General features: G+C 40.6%; 1 protein-coding gene across 2 annotated transcripts in view; it reads left to right on the plus strand.

Annotated features, from left to right (window-relative positions):
• The window catches only part of plcb1l (phospholipase C beta 1-like), a 119,165-nt gene that overhangs the window by 62,732 nt on the left and 34,676 nt on the right, over positions 1-21,757 (plus strand). Inside the window, exons 4-13 of one of the 2 annotated variants that reach the window (XM_028604520.1) lie at positions 2,505-2,645; positions 3,131-3,210; positions 6,243-6,296; positions 8,721-8,796; positions 10,218-10,321; positions 11,082-11,248; positions 17,326-17,472; positions 18,709-18,866; positions 21,018-21,100; positions 21,395-21,479. In XM_028604520.1, coding sequence (XP_028460321.1) covers positions 2,505-2,645; positions 3,131-3,210; positions 6,243-6,296; positions 8,721-8,796; positions 10,218-10,321; positions 11,082-11,248; positions 17,326-17,472; positions 18,709-18,866; positions 21,018-21,100; positions 21,395-21,479 — 1,095 coding nt within the window. The remainder of the gene's footprint in view (positions 1-2,504; positions 2,646-3,130; positions 3,211-6,242; positions 6,297-8,720; positions 8,797-10,217; positions 10,322-11,081; positions 11,249-17,325; positions 17,473-18,708; positions 18,867-21,017; positions 21,101-21,394; positions 21,480-21,757) is intronic. The other variant, XM_028604522.1, reaches the window with a different exon arrangement.

The raw sequence follows: 21,757 nt of genomic DNA on the forward strand, positions 1-21,757 counted from the left end.
TCAGGCATGCCTCCAATGGCTCCCACAATGCACCAGCACAAATTACATTTCACTCACATGGCTGAGCCCACTCCTCTCCTCTTCTGTTCTTCTCTTTTCATGGCTTCACTTCTATTTCTCTTCATTCCTCCTCCTCCTCCTCCAGCAGGGTCCGTCTCCCTGACATCAGCTCGTTTTTCTCCTTCAACATAACTGCTGATGTTTCTCCGGTTGATGTGCTGTGAGTGCCTGCTGCTCCCTCCAACATCAGCCCTGCGCTGACCGCGTACAAGGAGATGAGCTGTTCAGCTAATGGCTACAAGTAGCGTCGCTCAAAACAGTATCAAATTGTATTGACGTTCAAGCGCTGTAAAGAATGAAATATGCATCTTACTGTCGTCTCATCTGTTCTCAGAAGGCTTTCATCTTTGGCAGACTGCCAAAGCAAAGGGTTCTTGGGCATTGTGTGTTTTAGCAAATTGAAACTGGCTTTTTATGCTTTGATTGAAGGGGCTGGAGGCATTCAGACTATGTTAATGGTCAGTGATGGATTCCCATTCAAATCGGCACTTAGTGTTCAATTGATTGGTGGTCAAGCCCAGGATCATGTCACTCTGACCTTATGTGCAAATCATACAAAACTGGAATCCTGTCATTTTTGCAATGCGCAGTATGTAGAGTGAGTTTCATGTCCTCTTCTCTTCTGGAAATTATAGAAAGTATCTCTCCATGCAGTCACACGCTGCAAAACTTGACTGTGAGAAGCAGGCAGACAGACAGGCTGTCAGTGGGGAGCGATTCTTCAATAGGGAAAATGTATTGCCTCAGAAAAGTTCAGCATGATAACAATGGGCGCCACTAAGCCGCACAATTTGATTGGGGGGCGTGAGGGACATGTAGAGGACATTTATCAGCGTGACACAGGACACAATACTCTTTGTTTGATTGGATAAATTAGTTGGAGCTCATTTGCTTTCACTGCAAAATCCCTTACAGGGCTTTTTTTGTTGTGTTAATTAAGCCAGAGCAACCATTTTGTATGCTGCTTGTGTATTGGGGCAGCACAGGAGAGGAAAAGATCATTGTTATTCCTCTCTTGCACCTCAGAGGCATTGTAGATTGCTTTTTTATATGATTTGCGCAAAGATGAGCTGCTTAAATGTATATTTGCTAAAAATTAGTTTGTTTTCATTTTCCTCAGACAGTTGCCTCTGCTGAATACAAATTCTTTTTTGTTTTTCTCTGTGTGAACTGAACTGTTGCCAGCGTCCAATGTTTTGTTACGAGAGACAACAGACGTCGTACAACAGACTCATTCAGCCCGCTGAATTTGTTAGACGATGAAGGTTGTGGGGGAATTAAAGTTGTATTCATCTGAAATCTGAAAATTGCATTGCTCACGGTGGAGATGATTTCCTCTCAGGAATTAGCTGTATTTGTGAAGACATTTCCTCAGCTAAGTGAATCCACTGATTATGCCTGGTCACGAGCACTGCTGTGCATTGGCTGCTCTTCTTAGTATCATTTCCCACAGTTAAACTTGAAATGTGACCAGACGGGAGGATGTTTTCCATACTAAAAAAACAAGCTGGAAGCACGGTTTGAAAACCATTCAGCTCTCCGGATTGAGTTGTCGTGGTGTCTGAGATAGTACAATAAATAACACCATCCATCCCCTGCGGATATTTTGTGATCTTCTGTGCTTTGAAACAGTAAAAGTCTACATATTGTAACAGTAAGTTCACCAGTGTCATTCTTTTTTCAGTAATATTACTTTAATGCCTCCAGGCCTTTTAGTTTGTTTACACTGGAAATGTCTCCTGTGATAGTGCTGCTTAACCCTGCCTTGTTTGCTGCTTTTATAGCCTTTAATATGGTACCTGCGTGTCACACCGAGATCGTCTGGGGCTGCAGCGTCTCACCTCGCTCCTCACACCGTCTGCCTCAGACAACTGACCTCTCATTAATCACATAAATCAGCTGCCAGACAAGGTGCAAACTCCCAAATACAGGCAGGTCTTGTTTCAGTTCAGTGCATTCAGAGGGCAATTTGGGTTGTAAAGCAAGGTTAAACCACAAAACCATGACACAGAGCAGTACTGTCTCTCACTTCCTTACAAAAAAGCATTCCTTGTCTTTTTTTTTTTTTTTGCCCTGGCCTGTGTTATGTTTTGCCTTTCCAATAATGGACATTTTGTTTGTGCTGCAAGGTTTTGGATGCAGCTTTGACTTAATAATAATAATAATAATAATAATAATAATAATAATAATAATACATTTTAAATGTAATGGTGCCTTAATATGAATTAACTGTAGGCCACTGTTGTAAAGGCAGTGTGTTTTAATGTTGTAAAGGCGGTGTGTTTTACATTGTGTATGCAGCTGGGGTTAGAAGCTGGCACAACATGAGTGGGACTGATTTTGAAATGAAAATGCACCTTACACTTTTCACGTGATGACTTTCATTGGTTTGCTGAATTTGATAATGGCGATGCTTTTTGTCTCGTTTGTGTTTCATTATTCAGGATGCCAAGCTGCGTGAGCTACTGGATGTCAGCACGCTGGCGGGGAAGATGGAGAACAGGATGCTGACAGTAGTGAGCGGCCCTGACATGGTCAACATCACCTATCTGAACTTCATGGCCTTCCAGGAGGACACGGCGAAGGTAAATATTTCGCACCAGAACAAAACCATTATAAGGATAAGGCGTTCTATTCGTGTCTGTGGGATCTGTGTTAATGAAACTTTTTCCTGAAATGACTGGGGTCAAGTTTTTCAACTGAATAAAGTGATACACTACGCGTTTAAGTGAATCACAATAAAGGTTCATTTAAATTAGGAAAAGGCTGTGTAACAATAATGTGATCATTTACTCAACTTCCGTATTTTTTATGTGATAATAAATAGGTGGGATCAAATAACTATTTATTCTCTGTTCAGGGTGGAGGTTTTTGATGAAGGCACAATTTCTCTGTTAGGTTAACTAATTGCTCAAATGGACATTATCAGCATATCCACATCAGCATATCCGAACTAATGTTTGCATTAATTCCTAACATGTCAATAATAACAGACCACCCCATTTCAAGCCTCAGCACTAGGGTTTGCATTTGACTCTGTATGTGTGTGTGTGTGTTTTATTTACTGCAGGAATGGGCGGAAGAGCTGTTCAACCTGGCATCTAACCTCTTTGTACAGAACATGTCCAGAGAGGCCTGCCTTGAGAAAATGTATGTCATCCACACACACACACACACACACACACACACACACACACACACACACACACACACACACACATACAAACACTCACACAAGCAGTCACACCAAAAATGTAAATCCCCAAGATAAATATGAAAATCAGGTCTGCTAGAAACAAACAAATGTCAGTCATCACAAGCGTCACATCAGGTATTTACTGTAAATTTACTGGGAAAAGCAAATGATGAGTCTCGTCTAAAAGAGACATATGACGGACTGTTTTTCCAAGTCTCCAACGATACACAATAACTGTTTACTTACATGTGCGTGCAAAAGCATATTTGTAGCACGCACGTAACTTCCCAAAGTATGCAATAAAACATCATAAACCCTGTGGCACACATACAGACTTCTTTATGCATACACCAGGGTACATGTGCACTGTACTGTACACTCACACACACACACACACACACACACACACACACACACACACACACACACACACACACACAGGGGTTGCTTATCACAGCTCCACAATGCAGCCTGAGGGTTAGAGTTTAAAAGGTCAGGTAAAAACCCTGCATCGATGGAGAGAGTAAGGAGAGAGAAAACAGACAGGAAGGAAGGAAGAGGATAAATAAAACAGCTGGAAATATGTTAAATTAGTTCATGAACCCGCATGTGCATCTCAGTCTGCTTATTTGCTTCTCAGTGCAGGAGTGCATATGTGACAGCATGTACTTGTTTGGGTTTGTATCCATATGGTGCCGTAGCTTATATTTTTGTCGCATTGATGACATAATGACAGACCCGTGTCAGTAGATCCTTAAACTGGTCAAGTTGCTGACCTGCAAATTGAGGGGGTGTCACAATGTTACAAAGGAGTCACCATTTTTTTGGGCTCCAGCCTATTACATAAATCACTTGAGCCCTCATCGCTGGCTCTTTGTCCAGTGAGACAGTTGTCATCAATCGCCCTCACACCACCTCTGATCCTGTGAAATAACGTTTTTAACGGCTAACAGCACCGCACTTGTATTGATCTGATCGAAATACACACATTGATCTATTGTTGACAGCTGATTTATGTGTGCAGTAAGTAAGTGCAGCTTACGCAGAGTGAACCTAAATATGAATCTGCCATATTGTATTGAGAGAATATAACGGCCTGTGCTTGGTGATAACTCCCAGCTGTCTGATGTTTATCAGTAAACAGAAGCCATTAACTCGCACCCCCGAGGAGTGTAATTGACTTATGAGACAATAAAAGTGGCCATTGACCACATAGTACACACAGATTTGAATAGAATTGAGTAGAACAGCTTCCACAGTCACGCTGGTTGCTCGCAGTTGTTGTGCACTGCTTGCTTACAAATAAGACGATTCTTTGTCATACCACTACCACAGCATGAGGAGACGTTGATGTTTGTCTGCATGTGGTTAATTCTCATCGCTAGGTCTTAATGCTGTGATACATTTTTTTTAGCGTATATAGGCAATGTTCCCAGCTACAGGGAATAAAACAGAACCCAGCATGTCTTTAAGTGGCTGCTTGCTACGAGATGTTGTTTTGAGATCAATGCCATAGGGCTGTCGCCGCTCCTGCTTGGATTTTGTCGCCTTGTGCCTTATCAATGATTAGGGTTAGAACTGCACATTTTTACAATGGGATGACCTGTGACTATGCTAGAAAACTTTACCAGTACTGAAATTGTTTTTCTTTTCATCCCATGACAAAAAAAAGTAAGTGGTTGTGCAGAAATAAGTATCTGTATTACATGTGACTTCCTTTGTTCAGCATTACCTAGAAAGGGATAGTAGAGAGTCAGAAGGGAGAGAGAGTAAGACAGACAGAAAGAGAAAGCGGTGAGTAAAACAGAAAACAGAGACAGATGCAAGTAATCAGGTTTCCCCTCTTAATAAATAATACAGGCAGATGAGGGCATCAAGAAACACCTTCTTTACTTTCTCCTGTGACATCAACTGTTGTCAACTTACTCTCTTACTCTTACTTACCCAGCTTTCTCTGCCAGCATTTTTCATTTCACGTTTTCCTCTTTTTTTTTTTCTTTTAAAAAAAGTCTGTCCCTGTTAACCATTACAGCTATCTGGGACTTTGCCTGGGGCACCCGGCCTGCCCTATGAAGTGGACACTGTAATGGATATTAATTATTAGCCAGGAGCCACTTAAAGCCCAGCCTGTAATGGTTGTTGCAGCTAAGCTATTTTTAGCCCAGGCTGCGCTGCCTGTGTTGCTGCTGCATGGCTCTGTGCTGCCAATGCAAGACTTCCAGAGATTAGACACGATTCGAACCCGTCGTGTAAACACAACCAAATAACTCAAAGTGTGCACAGAGAATTCTTCACATGCAGTCAGCCGCTCACTGTTATAGAGACACTAGTCTCGCTTTGCCAGACCTTCCTCCACAGCGCTGCAGAGGAGGGTCTGACTAGTCCACACAGCATTCCCAGGATGGGAGAAAAATGTGCTCTGGTTTATTCTTCCTCCGCTTATTTTCCATTACTGGGGCATAGGCTGCCTACAAGGATTCTCCAGCCTCTCCAGCTGTCCCCAAGTGTGGCCTGTCCTCTTGACATCGGCGTCCAGGTCTCGCCGCCAGCTGTTTCTGGGTCAACCTCTCTTCCTTTTCCCTTGGGGATTTCATGAAAGGGACTGTCTGGTGATATTGGAAGCCAGTTTGCAGAGGGTATGCCCTATGGTAGTTTGAAATTGTCCGCGGCTCTGGTTTAATGGCACTTCTTTAAACCAATCACATCTGGAGGAATTTCCGGTGGCACTGGAGCAATCCCGGAAGTGGAACGTCATGGATATAGACTATAGAGACACCAGTGTGCCTGTTTGACTTTGCATACTCGCTCATAGACAGACAAGGAAAAAGTCTATGTACATCAGTCACACATGTAAACTCAAGCACACACACACACACACACACACACACACACACACACAGAAATTACATTTATGCAAGTACATTACTCAAATAGACAAACTGTTGATTTCATGTTGTGTATGGTGTGTGTGCTCTGTCCAATGTAGATACACTCGGCTGAAGCTGCAGCTCAACCCTGAGGGGCGAATCCCCGTCAAGAAGTAAGTCTCTCTGACTCATCCTTCTCTCCTCTGCCACCTCTCTGCTCTTTTGATCAATGCATAGCTTCCTCTGCCTTCTCTCGGTACTATGAGCATGTATTCCTTTCAGTTTACACACATTCTCTGCATATATGTGTGCATTTATTAGAATATGTTACCCGTCTCTTCTGTCTCGTCACAATACTCCCTTTTATTTTTCCAATGACTCTCCAGCTCTGTGTGTGTGTGTGTGTGTGTGTGTGTGTGTGTGTGTGTGTGTGTGTGTGTGTGTGTGTGTGTGTGTGTAGCATGGGAAAGTCCCATTTATATCTGTCACTAACAGCTCAAAATCTGTGTGAGAATTTCCTTTTATGAATTTCACTTATCTGGGAGTTTGTCATCAGCTCATTGAAAATCCAACTCACTCCATCTCCATTAGTCAAGTTGAACTTTCAGGCAGCCAGCAGTGAACTTCTGCGATAACCTCCCTCAGAGCCGCAGAGGAAAACAGTGGGTGTTAACACAGAGAGGCCGTTTTAGGGAATTAACCTCCTAGCTGGGAGGACATGTCAGCTTGACTGATGTCAGCTTGACTCTGCTCTCCCACTGAGCATACAGTACACGCTCATGGATCTGCGCAAGAATACCTCTTCATGTAATTAAAACAGGAGGAAAAGGTGCAAGGCAATGCAAATAAAGAGAGTTCTTCTTAAACTACATTTTAGTGTTGTCTTTTTTGTCAATGATATTGTATGTTGATATCGTGACAGTCAGCGTTTAATGACGGCAGTGCTCCAAATTCCATTTCATTGGGTACCCAGAAAACCAATGTTAAAGTAGATTGGATGGACAGTTCATGAGATATTTTAAAGACAGACAGACACACACACACACACACACACACACACACACACACACACACACACACACACACACACATACAGAGGCTTCCCAATTTATTAGATAGATATACACTAGAATAAAACACAGGACAGTTACAACCACACAGAAGCACTGTCTTTCTCTACACTCAAAATAACAAGGTCCAGTAAAAACCATTCACAGTACATCCAAAGCTAAAAAAGAAAAAAATCTAAAACCCATTGGAATATCTTAAAACTGTGGTGTCACAAAGCTGAAAACAGAGCTGTTTGTATTAGCTCATGAAAACCTGATGTTTTGAAGATGCATGGTTTTCATAAGACAGCAGTCATACAATGGTCAGTTATATGTTGTGGAGTTGGAAACCTTTTAACTGCATATGTTGTGTTTATTCACACAGACAAAAGCCTATTTTGGTGAAACTGTTGAGAAAGCATGTGTGGAGTAATAAGTACTTTCTAAGAAACTGTAATATGATAATGAATGGTTGTGGTAATGGTCATTGTAATGGTAATGAAATGCTAATAATAATAATAATAATAATAATAGTAAGCAATGACAACAATTTAACTTTATGTGATCATCTGTGTAAACATGTCTTTGTTAATATCGTCTTTATAAAGGATTATAAACATTATCATGTTTTATGTAGATGTGGTGTTGCCATCTAGAGTTTAGACAGTGTGAACATAAGTATTCACAATCAATCAATTAAGTCTGTATTGTAATATTAACATTTGAATATATCAGTTCATTAAAGGGATAGTTCGGTGGGGTACAGTTAGGGTTAGTTGTATGAGGTACTTATCCATAGTCAGTGTATTACCTGCAGTAGATGGAGTAGTTTCCCCAGTTTGGAGAAGTAGGCAGGATTCCCGACACGGACACGTGTGTATGTGATGCTGTGGACAGGGGCAGGGGCAAAACCCATTTTAGCACACTAAAAAAAGTTGTTATTGTGTGACTTTGTTTTTTTGAAGGGTTAGAAACTCCCGTGTTCTGTGAGGTAAAAATACAGTTTTTGTCAAACGAGTCTGGTGGCTTTGAAGAGAGTGATATAACCGCTTCAGAGCTGTCTGACGGCAAGGTAAAGCAGTCAAAATAGAAACGCCTGTTGGTATAATGAAATATAACTCAACAGCATCAGAAACTACAGCTTTCCAAATGCATATTTATTAGAGGGCTGTTATATTAGACTGATTTGGTTTTATTTTTTCCCACATTGTCTCTATTCAGTTTTTATGTTTTGTTATTCTGCATATATTAAAGTTTCAATTTTTATCTTGGCATTTCTTTGTCTCATTTTTGTCTTGTAACATGTAATTTTTCCTGCAATTATGTGGCTGTATTCTCTTCTTTTTTGTTTCACTTTTTTCCTTCTATCCTCGTTAATGTTTGCTGCTGCTACAGCAGAGCTTTCTCACAGGGTGTCCTTAATAAGTATCAATTAAAAGCTGTGATGAATTCACCAGTTTGACACAGAGGATCAGAGTGAAAACTCCTCTGTATGTGTGGCATTTTCTGTGATTACTCATCAGGCTGTGTTTTTCTGTCACCCCGCAGTATCTTCAGGATGTTCTCAGCAGACAGGAAGCGAGTAGAGACAGCCCTGGAAAACTGTAACCTCCCTTCTGGCAGAGTGAGACCAAAATACTGAATCTCTCCCTTTGTCATATCTTTGAACCAGCTCATGTCTCTGTCCCTCTTTCTCTGCCTCTCTTTCCTATCTTATACTCCAAGCTCTTTCATCATTTTCATCCATTCATCCATCCTTCCATCCATCCATCCACCCACCCACCCATTCATCAGTCTGTCCTCTCACCTCAGCCCATTCTCTATTCTCCTGAAACAGCAGCTGATTGCTGCTTTGCTCATTTGTTTGGAGTCTTATTTTCTGGCTGTCTGCATGACTTCCCACTCAGAACTGATTTAGCCTTGGTTGTAGTGAAACAAATAGACCCAGTGGGAGCAATAGAGATGACAAAAGCTGTTTAATCTTTACCTCTCCCGGATATCACTAGAGAGAACCTGCCCCATCATGCAGTGGGGTGTAAACAGTCCCCCAAACACAGCAAACAGTGTATTCCAGCATTAGCAAGCAATTTGCATGTTTGAAAGTGAGAAAATGCTGAAACAGATGCATATTGTAGCTGTAATGAATGGCTTCATAATACAAACAAAATGAACATACACACACACAAGAAATACAAACACACGCACGCACGCGCACACACACACATATATACGTATACACATACACAGAACAAGCTATGTATAATTAGCACAGGGAGAACAGGAGGTAAGAACGTGTTGCTGTATGAAGGTCTGGTGGGATTTGCTGTTGTTCCAACGCTCAAGTAATTACAGCTAAACGGTAGTGCTGTTAATCCCTCAACACACACACACACACACACACTCATAGACAAAAGCACAAACACAACGTAGCTTCCACCAGTGTCTTTAGAATGACTCATTGAGTTTTAGCAGGGCTTGACCTGCATTCCCCCCATCCCTTAGTGCATCCTTCCTTATCTTCTTTTCTCCCATTTGGTTCTGCTCTGTTTCTTGCTGGGACAATGCTATTGCCTGCTGCTGAGCACACTGTGTCTTTATCAGACCTGTTTTGGCACTTGTGGCCACAGATTTTTTGTTTAAGTCTAGGTTCAAATTGCAGGCAGTCGTCTTTGTTTAAATAGTGAAATGTATATGCATGTACAGTAATCTCTTCCAGAGAGAGACTATAGGTTGGGGTCAGCTATAGAACATCCCATAGCATGAAAGACAGATCTTGACTTGTGCACATAGAAAGATCCATCTTGGGGAGTTACAAGGGTTTGCTGAATCCAATATGAAACACTTGTAAGCAAAAATGTTCTTGCATAAGTCCCACTGTGTGAAAACTTCAGTTACGTATAAGCTGTGACGGTTTAGCACCCACACACTACACTGAAAATATAATTGTAGCAGCACTAGTGGATCACTTCTGATACTAGATTTGTATGTACAGTACGTATGTGTATGCGTAGACCATGTATGTGACCATGTTGCTGTCGTCTGCAGCAGAATGACTCCATCCCGCAAGAGGATTTCATTCCAGAGGTCTACAACATGTTCCTGAGCAACATCTGCCCCCGATCTGAGCTGGACCACATCTTCTCTGACATGTAAGAACCATGTTTCTCTCAGTAGTATTTGCCTTTTTAAAAAGTCTTGTCAGGAAGTAATCAATAATCTTTTCGGCCTCCAAAGAATACGCTGATTCCCAGTTAAAAAGTTGTTTGAAAAACTTGAAACAGAGTGAGAATGATTCATTTAATATCATTATTTTCACAGCCATCTATTCCCCGTTTCAGACCGGCAGTTAGATAATGGCTGCAATCCCTGAAAAGCCAATATGGCTTTCCAGGCTTAAGACACCTGCTTTTGCCCATTACAGTCGTCATAAGCCTTTAATTAGTACAGCCATTGTGTCATAATGGCCCTGGTTCTCCTCGAGCCTGGCGGTGTGGCCCCTTGTGCTGAGCTGCTCCCTTGGTCCAGAGGGACTCAGACCATCAGCTGAGGCAGCATGCTAGCAGGACCGGGGCCACACGGAGTCATAAATCTCCATCCTAATCACAGTTAAGTGAGATGGCATAAGAGCCAGAAGGATATGGAGATGATAATTTAGTGGAACAGGCTTAGATATGAAAGGCGTTTTAATCAAATCTCATAATTTACTCAACACAACATTTAATCTTCTGCTCCTTTGCGCTTGTGTTGCCCTCCCTTTCCAGATCTCTTTGCTTCCTTAATTAGCGCTTCTTCCTCCATCATTTTCTCCTTGTTTCATTTTCTCATCTTAGTTTTTGAATTCTGTTCTTGCGCCCACATCTTGCTTGGTAACCCTACCACTACTCACCTTATCCCCTTCTCTCTTCTCAGGGGAGCTAAAAGTCGTCCATACCTCAGTTTGGAGCAGATGACAGAGTTTATCAACAGTAAACAGCGAGACCCTCGTTTGAACGAGATACTCTACCCCCCCCTCAAACCAGAACAGGTCCAGATGCTGGTGGACAAATATGAACCCAACGCTTCCCTCGCACAGAAAGGTCAGTGGCTCAAATGTCTGTCAGTAAACACAAGCACGCTGTTACGCTTATACTGTATGTCACATAAGACACAGTCTTACATAAAATAAGGTGCTCATAAGTCATTTTTAACGATTAATACTACAAGTAATTAATACACTTGATGTATATGTAACCAAAAGTGCAATTATGTAGTAAAACATTTTGGAAAGCACAAACAAAAAACAAAATGTTCGAAAATAACGCAGTTGAAGCAGAATATAGATTTCTGGAAGATTCTCCTACTGTCACTGGTCGGGAGAGTAAACGCCATTAAGATGGTGGTTCTCCCACGATTCTTACACCTGTTTCAGTCGATTCCATCATGCATTCCACAAAGCTTCTTTAAGAAATTAGACTCTATTATAATTCCCTTTGTCTGGCAGTATAAAGCGGTGCGGATAAACAAGAAACATCTATGTAAAACAAAAGAAGAGGGGGGCTTTGGTCTCCCAGATTTCAGATGCTACTACTGGGCTGCACATTTAAACGCGCTGGCTTTCTGGAGGAGTGGTAAATCCATTGAGAGCATGGTTGGAGATCCCCCAGCCTGGCTTTCTATTGAGAAATCAGCCTGCCGCGGGACCTCTCTCCCGGCCTTACTGAACAGCCCTGTTAAGATAAACAAAGCTTTATACGGAGGGAACTTTCTAGTACACAACTCTTTGAAAGTCTGGAAGCAGATTAAACTGTTCTTGAAAGCCCCAGACATGTTCACAGACAGCCCTATCTGCGACAACCATGCCTTTAAACCTTCAGGATCGGATCCTGCGTTTGCTCTATGGAAGGAAAAAGGAGCGGAATGTTTGAAGGATTTGTATCAGGGTGGACACCTCATGCCCTTTGAGCAATTAATGAACAATGAGCAATTAATGAAAATCTCCCAGCCTCTCATCTTTTCCGATATCTACAAGTCAGGCATTTTATAAAGTCTTGCTTGTCTACATTTGCAAACATACCAAGGCATGACACACTCGAAAACATAATTAATGTTTGACCAGGCAGAAAAGGAGCAGTGGCAATATTGTACCGGTCATTGATCAAACATGAACCAACCAGCACAGATAGGTTAAGAACTGAGTGGGAAACAGAACTGGGGATGCCCCTCACTGAGAAATTTTGGGATTCATGTCTTAAGAACATTCAGAGGTGCTCAGTGAATGCAAGACTTAATCTAATACAATTTAAGGTAATACACAGGTTGCATTACTCAAAAGTAAAAGTAAGCAAGATGTATCCCAACGTATCAGCATTTTGTAATAAATGTAAAAACCAAGAGGGCACCCTCGCACACCAATTTTGGTCATGCCCTAACTTCCACTCATTCTGGTTTTCTATATTTGATTTCTACTCAAAAGCCTTCAACAAACAGTGGATACCCAACCCCCTTGTGGCCATTCTGGGTTCTACGAATGATATAGCTTTGAACTATGGCAGGGACAAATGGCCAGTATACTTGGGTACGGTACTGGCTAAAAACCTTGTATTGAGATTTTGGAAGTCAGATGCTGTCCCTTCATTTGAGATGTGGTTGAGAGAGCTGGGTGAAGTCCTCCATTTAGAGAAGATCAGATTCATGATTGCAGGGAGGGAGAATGCGTTCGATAGGGCATATGGACCGGTCATGGAAAACTTAAGGGGTCTGAGGGAGGAAACGGAATGATGAAGGGTCCTATATATTGATAATGTGGCATTAGCGATTTCAAAGGGAATTTTTCTTATCTCTCGACTCCTGGTTTTACTTTTTGATCTCTTAGTCTTGATATCTGCTATGGTGCCTCAACATGATTGTTTTCAGAACCCACCAAATAATTACAATTGTTCTTGGTTGCTGCTTATTGTTATTGTTGTTATTGTAAATGTTAAAAAAAAAGTAAAAAAAAAAAGAAAATGTTGCTTGTATGGACAAATGCAGTCTGAACCCAATACTGTTCTGCAATAAACATATTTACAAAAAACAAAACAAAATGTTCACACATATAGCCAACCTCTTCCAACCCTACCCCTAACTCTGCACTCCAGCCCCCACCACCAATACATTTGGCAGGGGTGTTGCCATAGGAACACTGCTGCCTGGTGTCCACTGTTGGCCACAAATACATATTCAAGTATGTTAGCATGTACACAAACACTGAAGTGAGTCATTTACATATTCTTCTTGACTGCTCTGCAGTTTTGTTCTTAGTATAATTCACAAATGTTGTGTCTTTCTGTACATCTGTTTCTAAGAAAGGAAATGCCTGGAGAGTAAAAAAAACATATCTGATGCATAGAATGTGCACAGACCAATGATTTGATTGGCAGAAGAATATGTGCCAATTCAAATTGTATGTCTGCTGGAAAGCATAGTGTGCCAAAATGGGCGACTTACCACAATCTGTTCTCGAGCAAATCACTGGGTTGTTTTTTCCCCCCTATTATGTCATACCAAACCATTTTAAAAATAATGTAAACAAAATTATATATAATAGAATAAAAAAAAATTGAAAATACAAACTCAATGTGCATTTGATTAGTGTATACTTTGTAATGTGCACTAACATTTAAACAAATGGAGCCTATTGACTACATGAAATGTATCCAGCCTCCCAATCAATACGACGTGTACATTTAATGATATCACAGCATGCCACTTGATTTATAAAATGTTTGTACCTTGGGTGTGTTTCCCAAGCAGCAACAGTGAGCATTGCTCAATCTTCATGGATGATTGACTTGATATACCTGCATACAGCTGTTTGTCACTATGCTGCAGATCTGAAGTTTAGTTGAATATATTTAAAACTACTTGGAGAACAAAAAATAGTCTGGAGGCTATTATTAAATAGACTTAGTGTTTGAAAATAACAAAATGCTAATCTTTGGTTCCAGGAGAGGCTGTTTATCTAAAAACCTGTTCAGTGTATCATTACTATGCCAATCATATTTGCATGTTTTATTACTGGTTACACTAAAACTAAATCCACCTGAGCTGACTCAAGCAAGGCATGAGTGCCACTTTACTCATCTCTTCTCCTAAAGTACCTACTTTACTTTTTTTTTTTTTTTTAAATGTGTGACAAAATGAATCGGGTGCCTAAATAAGATCAAATACTTTTTGAAACCACATTGAAATCTCCTGTTTAACCGCCCTGTGTTTGACTCTGATCACAGTGATGTGCTCGTACTGCGATGTTGTGTGTTCAGCCCGTCCCAGGCTCTCTGGAAGCGTGCCCTTCTCTGTCCTGATGACAGATTTCCCCATGTGAAGTATTTATCTAGCCGGAGGAAGTGCTGCCATCTGCTCTGCAGAGAGGTCCAGAGCTCCACATGCTACCTACACACACACACACACTTTTTCGTCTTTCAAGGACACTCATACATACATTTAGAAATATGTGTGTGTGTGTGTGTGTGTGTGTGTGTGTGTGTGTGTGTGTGTGTGTGTGTGTGTGTGTGTGTGTGTGTGTGTCTGTTTTTGCATAGTAAGCATGTGCTTGTATGTTGCACTGAAAAAGCATCATGTTGATGCACACAGTCAGTATGCGTAGATGTGTATACGCCTTAATCGGAGATAGCAGATAGAGTGCATTAGGTGTGATTTAGGAAGACTTTCTATTTCTTTTCTGCTCATTTTCTTTGTCACACTTTCTCATTATCTGTATCCAGCTGTGATTTTGTGGATATTATACCTTTTATTCATCTCTTTAGTGCTCTATCATTGTCTTGAGTCTGTACTCGCTCAAACGTTCATACATTGTTTGAATGCAGATGAATGAAATGGTAAATGAAACAAGACGCTTTAAGTCTTTTATGTCAAGAGTGGATGGTGGCATATCATCGCATATTGATCTTCGGTGATTGTAGAGAGGAGGCTCTTTCTCAGACTTTGTAAGTTTGCATCCACTCTTCTAGGTTATCATTACATTTAGAATACATTTACACTGCAGTTTCCCTTCAGCTCAACAGAGTCCTCTCCTTTCAGATTAAACTCCACCTTTCAAGCATCACCTTTAGAATAACACCTGTAGGTTCTCACTCAAGTACATCTCTAATCCCAGCCATGTTAGCACAATTTCTCCCTGTTTGACCTACAAATGTCTTGGGAACTGTGTCAGTTTGAGTGGTACAGAGTTTAGGCCTCCGCCTGGCAAAGGGAGGTCCTGGCAGTCAGCAGGGAAGATGCTGAGTTCTACTGAGCTCACATATCACAGACAGCAGCCAGCTTTAATTAGTCCAGCAACTCTGCAGAGGGCGGCACCGCATTAATTAGCATAAAGTGGCCGGAGGGACCTGCTGCACCCATTGAGCTTGCATCACTTAGCATATTTAGCATAACGTCAAGCAAGTGTGTGCGTGTGGGTGGAGGAGGTTGCAAGTTTTTTGGTTTAGCTTTGAGCCCTTGCTATATGTACAAAACTGAATCCGTGCAGGTGTGGTGTGTGACGTGTATGGTAATGTGTATGGAAATCTTCTGTCTGGATGACTGGAGCTTTTCTTCTGCCAGCTTTTTACTTATTCTGCATTATTCACTTTGTCGAGCAAGTTCACTGAAGACATGAGCTCAGTGATGACAGCAAAAAGGCAAAGCTTAACATAAGTGACCTTGACAAACAATCACAACCATGAAAGAACAACGTCAAGCGCAGTTCAGCTTTTTCAGATCCCTCTATGATTTATTTTGGTCTGTAGCAATGCAAGTTGAACCTAGTGGAGCCTGAAAGGTAGAAATTCAGGTTTGTACTGGAACCTACCTGTGAAAACAGGAGATTTTTTTAATGCATTTATCCACGTAGACAGCTTACATATTTCTAATGAAGGCTAATAACTGACAGTATACAGCCACAGTAAAATGTAAGAAACTGAAACACTGAGGTGCAGGCTTTAAGGATTAACCGCAAAGGCTTTCAACAAACAGTGAATTAGGGTTCTAGCTAAATTAAACTACTAATGTAATCTCAATGTTAATTAGTGGTTGTGAACATTTTTGTAATGTAACCTTTAAAACCTGCTCATTTGTATTCAAATGCAGTATGTGTACGCAGTATAATGTACACACAAACACTCAAAAATACACTTTTTGCTAGATTGTTAACCATGGTACATGTTTTATTTAAATCATTGCAAAGGTAAGACTGTCTGAAAATAATATTTTTTATATTTTTGTAAAATGGTTTTTAATAATGTAGTGTAAAGGATAAGGCTGACGATTAGTTATTTATTTCTTTATTTTTTTTAGATTTCTTTATTTAAAAGGGACAGTGCACATTAATCAACATGAGTACAATGTCCAACATGTAAATGTGCCAGATTTAGCCATACAGGCAAATTTTCATCTGCAGTCCCTAGCAGGTTAATGACTTCCCTACCCTGTCTGTAGCTTCTAGCCCATTTTATATATATATATATATATATATATATATATATATATATATATATATATATATATAAACATATTGCAAATATCTAATTTAATTTTTAGAGAAGGCTAGATAATTTTCCAAAACAGCAGGGCACTGTAATTCTAAGCAAACGTTACTCAAACAAGAGGAAATGGATTTGTTTAGGACTATTTCCAGCCGCAGATTATTACACATTTGGTGTGCTAGTAAGTATTTACGGCAGCAGGACTTGTGTGGGATTTATTCAAAATAAACTGCAGTGCCCATGTTCATCCTAATGAAAAAACATTTCACCCAGTGCAACAGTGTGTTTCACTGATAGATTGTAGACAACAATGGAGCTCTATGGCACAGAGGAATAAGCTTAAACAGGTTTTGGCTACAGAAACAATACTTGTTATAAGATCAATTCATATTTGTTTTAGTTTTTTATTAGATTTGTTGACAATAAGAAACAAAGAATATCCTCAGACTTATGCTTTAGTTTTCAATTTCAGTTTCAATTTCAGTTTCAATTTAATTTATAGTATCAAATCATAAGTTACGAGTTATCTCAAGACACTTTACAGATAGAGTAGGTCTAGACCACACTCTATAATTTACAAAGATCCAACAATTCCAGTAATTCAAACATCATTTTGACTAACATGTCTATGCACTGTGTTGTGTTTTGTGCAGGTCAGATCTCGGTGGAAGGCTTTGCCAGGTATCTGAATGGGGAGGAGAACAGCATCATCCCCCCTGAGAAGCTGGACCAGAGTGAAGACATGACCCTTCCCCTTTCCCACTATTTCATCAACTCCTCCCACAACACATACCTCACAGGTATGCACATACATCGAGACTCACGTCAAATGTCTGTGGCGTATGTAAACTCTGTCTGTTTTTCTATTTGTTTTGCATTCACATACAACCACTCAACTTGCTTTTACTGACTGATTGCACCTGCGCATCATTTATTCTTCTACACATGAACAGATCACTTGTTCATTTAGAAATACCATTTTGGTTGCACAAGTAAATACACCTGACTTCATACCTCGCAGGTCAGTCAATCATAAGCGACAGTGCAAGTCAGGCCCCCTTTCTTGCGTTACCTCTCTAGAGGTTATCCAATCAAGTCATGCAATGAGACTCAATTCATTGATATTCATGAGTTAAATATTTCTTTAGAATGGTAGTCACAGTAACTGGCTCCCCGAGCACGGCAGGCACAATACAGAGGCCATTTCTCTTCAATGGATATTAAAATTCATCTATTCAAATCTATTCTGGGGGGAACTGGAGAGCATTGAATCTTTCAAGTGGATCAAATTTCTCCAGCGATGGGAAAAAATGGAATTCAGGTAATAGGCCAAACTCATGGCCTGCCAAATGAAGAAATGAAAAAAACAAACAAAACAGGTCTTTGATTCTCACCTAACGAACAGTTTTTCTGCGGGTATTTTCATAGTGAATTTATTATTATAGGTGCGGCAGTGCAGAATGCATTTCTGTCCTTGCAGTGTTTATGTTTCACAACTTTATAATAAAGATCCCCACAAGATAACTCGACTGACAGCAACTTATTCATTCATGCTGATGTATTTCCATCCTACTGATCCATGGTAAATTAAAGCAATGTTTTGTGCAGTGTACAACACATGACCTCATTTAGTAAAGAAAGTGTTTCCCTAATGGGTTTGGGCGAGGATGTCTCTCAAAAGAAGAGAAAGAAAGAGTAAAAATGAGTAAAGGAATAAAAAAAATCTGGAGAGATTGAATGATGCCAGCTGACGTGAGAACACAGATCTGCCTCTCACTTTGACACAGTTCCAATCGTGTTGTGGGAAAGCATTCTGCTAATGTGAAGAGATAATTGCTTCGCTAATGGTGACAGGGTGATGAGATCTGCATGCTTCAGATAACGACAGTCGTATTGTTTTTACTGCATGCTAGCAACTAATGCGGTTAATGAGCTCTTGGAAGGTGGGAGGGCATCCTGGTTCTTCTGGGATCAATACAGCAGTTACCTGAAGTGGTGTGTTCATGTCTGTTTGCTTGCTTATGTGCGGAATGCAGCCGGCCAGCTCGCAGGGAACTCTTCAGTCGAGATGTACAAGCAGGTTCTGCTGTCGGGGTGCCGCTGCATTGAACTGGACTGCTGGAAGGGTCGCACCACAGAAGAAGAGCCCGTCATCACTCACGGCTTCACCATGACAACTGAAATCTCCTTCAAGGTAACACAAAGAGAGCAGAGTGATAGCTATATAGGCGAGGGGTTGCTTTGTGTCTTTAGGTATTTTAGGGTTAAAATGGGTTTCTGGGTTTCATCTTTATTTCCAGTTGATTCTATAAGCATGAGTTTGCCTCGTAGTGCACACTTTAAGGTTACATGCAAGTGTGTTGGCAGCCACCTATGTGTACATCTGCATCGTCAAACATATGCACTCCTGTGCCAAAATGCTAAACCTTGATTCAGGCTACAAAAAGTAAAGCGAATTAAAAGAGAAAGGTAAGCAGCTTAAATAAACAATATGTACTGTAGATGGTTAATATTCTGTATTGTTTGTAGCTTCAAATTTTTAATTCTATTTATTATGGGGACACCTGTGATTACTGGTGTTGGCAGTGCATTTTGATACTACAGCAAACACTCCTTGAGCAGCTACTACTTGTCAGAAAATACCATTGCAAAACAATTGATGTATCTGTTTACATTGCAGCCAAACAAACTCACATTGTTTTAATAAATAAGTCAGCCAATAATAATTGCAACTGCGATCTGATTTCATGCTGCACACGTTGCAAATGATGAAAGTTGCATGTCTTGCTTTGTAGACGCATTTTTGAACTATGGTGGTTTGCGCTAACTGTGGTGACCAACACATTGCATTTTGTGTGACTGCTTCAGAAAAAAGCCACCCCATGTTTGGCTTGTTGAACACCTTTAATGTGAAGTGGTGGCAGTAGGCAATGTTCTGTTTGCATTAGCAGTGACTTAATACAGTGCTGACAAAATGTAAAGAGAGCCAACAGTAAACAGTGAGGCTGTTATTAATGAGAAAACATTACGCTGGATTACACGCATTCAACGTTTTCCTGTAAATGTGAATACAGTTATTGGCTATTGCGGAAAAATTATCACCATCATTTTTTTTTTTCTAAATGGGGTTTGATTTAATGCTTTATTTATTTTTTGTACTTAAACCCAGACAGAAAAGCAGACAGATACAGAGCCAGACACAGAAGATAAAAGTAAATATGGAGGAAAGCAAAGCTGAATAAGAAGTGGGATAAACATAAAGTGGGGCATGCATTCAGCAGATGGCAAATCATAAAGGACCGGGACGCACTGAATGGCCCTAAACTGAAGTGCTGAGGAGCGCTTAATTGAAGACCCAGAAGATGAGAAAACAAAGAGAAAAAAAGCATTTATAGAAGGAGGAGGGTGAGAAAATCTAAGGGCAGAGTAGGTGTGAGGAGAATAAGAAAGAGGGAGGTGGGTGGGTGGGTTGATTGATCGAGGAAATTTGAGTAACAAAAGAAGTAGAACAAGCTTAATGGAATTCCCCTGAGAGTGAAATAGGAAAATAGTTTTGAGAGACAGACGAGGGAAGAGATCTACAGATGGAGAGGGTTGAGTTACAGGCAAAGATTTTTTTTTTTTTTATTATTGGAGGAGCAAATGGAAACGAAGGCATTAAGCGAACTGACACCATTGTTATCGATGGCGTAATTGACTTAGACAATCAGTGGATTAGGAATCCGGTATCAGATGTCGAGCTGTCTTCACTAGAGTTGAGCAGTGACACCAATTCACGGCTCAGTTCCCATCCTCGTAAAAACATATCCACGCTGAAATTTGTGTGGACATGAATGACTGAGCACACAGCAATTTGTGATACACTTGACAGGCTTTCCTTTCACATTTTAAACCAGAGTGTACCACCATGTTGACATCCTGCACTCACACATACACTGAGACAAGCATTTGATACACACAGCCATATAATTATATGCAGCCAGATAACATGTTGCATTTGGAGTAAGGCGGAGTGTAATTTATTTTTTGTACTACTGAAAAACTATCTTTCTGTCTATTATATGGTTATAGATTTTTAAGAGGTTTGGGCATGTTCTCTGGGAGAGGCTCTCAGCTATTGTAGGAAACCATATCACTGTAAATGGATATGATTCTGGCTGCTTTAAGAGCTCAAAAGTGTTTGCAAATGCTTTATTTTCTTGTGACTGCACAGCATACTATCACATGAACCAACGATGACAGCAATTCATTTATTACATTACTCAAGTAACAATAACAACATCTTACCCTAGGTGTGTGTATTTAACATCATTTATAGTTATGTCTTTTCTTCTTGTGTTTTTAGGAGGTGATCGAGGCCATAGCAGAGTGTGCCTTCAAGACCTCGCCCTTCCCCATCATCCTGTCTTTTGAGAACCATGTGGACTCGTAAGTCAGCAGATCATTTCAAGTCAGGGGTGCAAAGTCCACAGATTGAGTGTCAACCTTATTGATAAGCACTGTCTGTCACTGGACGGTTTAACATAAATAGGCTTAAGCAGTTATTCTTGTGTGCATCAGCTGTGTAAACATCCACACAAGTTCAAATTGGTTGTTATGTTTTTTAATGGCTTCGAGGGGCTTCTTAGGAGTTACACACATATTCAGTGTGTATTGATATTGGGTAGAGAAAAACCACGATGGTGTGTGTCTGTGTTTGTTTCCGTGTGTGATGACTCCCAGACCGAAGCAGCAGGCTAAGATGGCAGAGTACTGCCGGTCAATATTTGGAGACGCATTACTGACAGAACCTCTGGAGAAATATCCTGTGAGTACTTAAGATTCTCAAACACACACATGCGCATGTCCTCACACACATATTCATACTCTGGCTCTCTCTATCTTTCTAACGCGCACACACAGATGCATAAGACATGGCCAGCAGCGAGGATATTCAGCAGATATTATCGCACAGATGAGTGCACCGAAGAAGTGTCCTTGAACACTGCTGGCCAGCATGCTACATTCAGGAAGCAAAAAGCCACACCTTATTGCATACTCACACAAACATATATTCATTAATTTGTTCACATACACATTACAATT

Source organism: Perca flavescens, chromosome 18 (genome assembly GCF_004354835.1).
Source record: "Perca flavescens isolate YP-PL-M2 chromosome 18, PFLA_1.0, whole genome shotgun sequence".
Taxonomy (NCBI): Eukaryota; Metazoa; Chordata; class Actinopteri; order Perciformes; family Percidae; genus Perca; species Perca flavescens.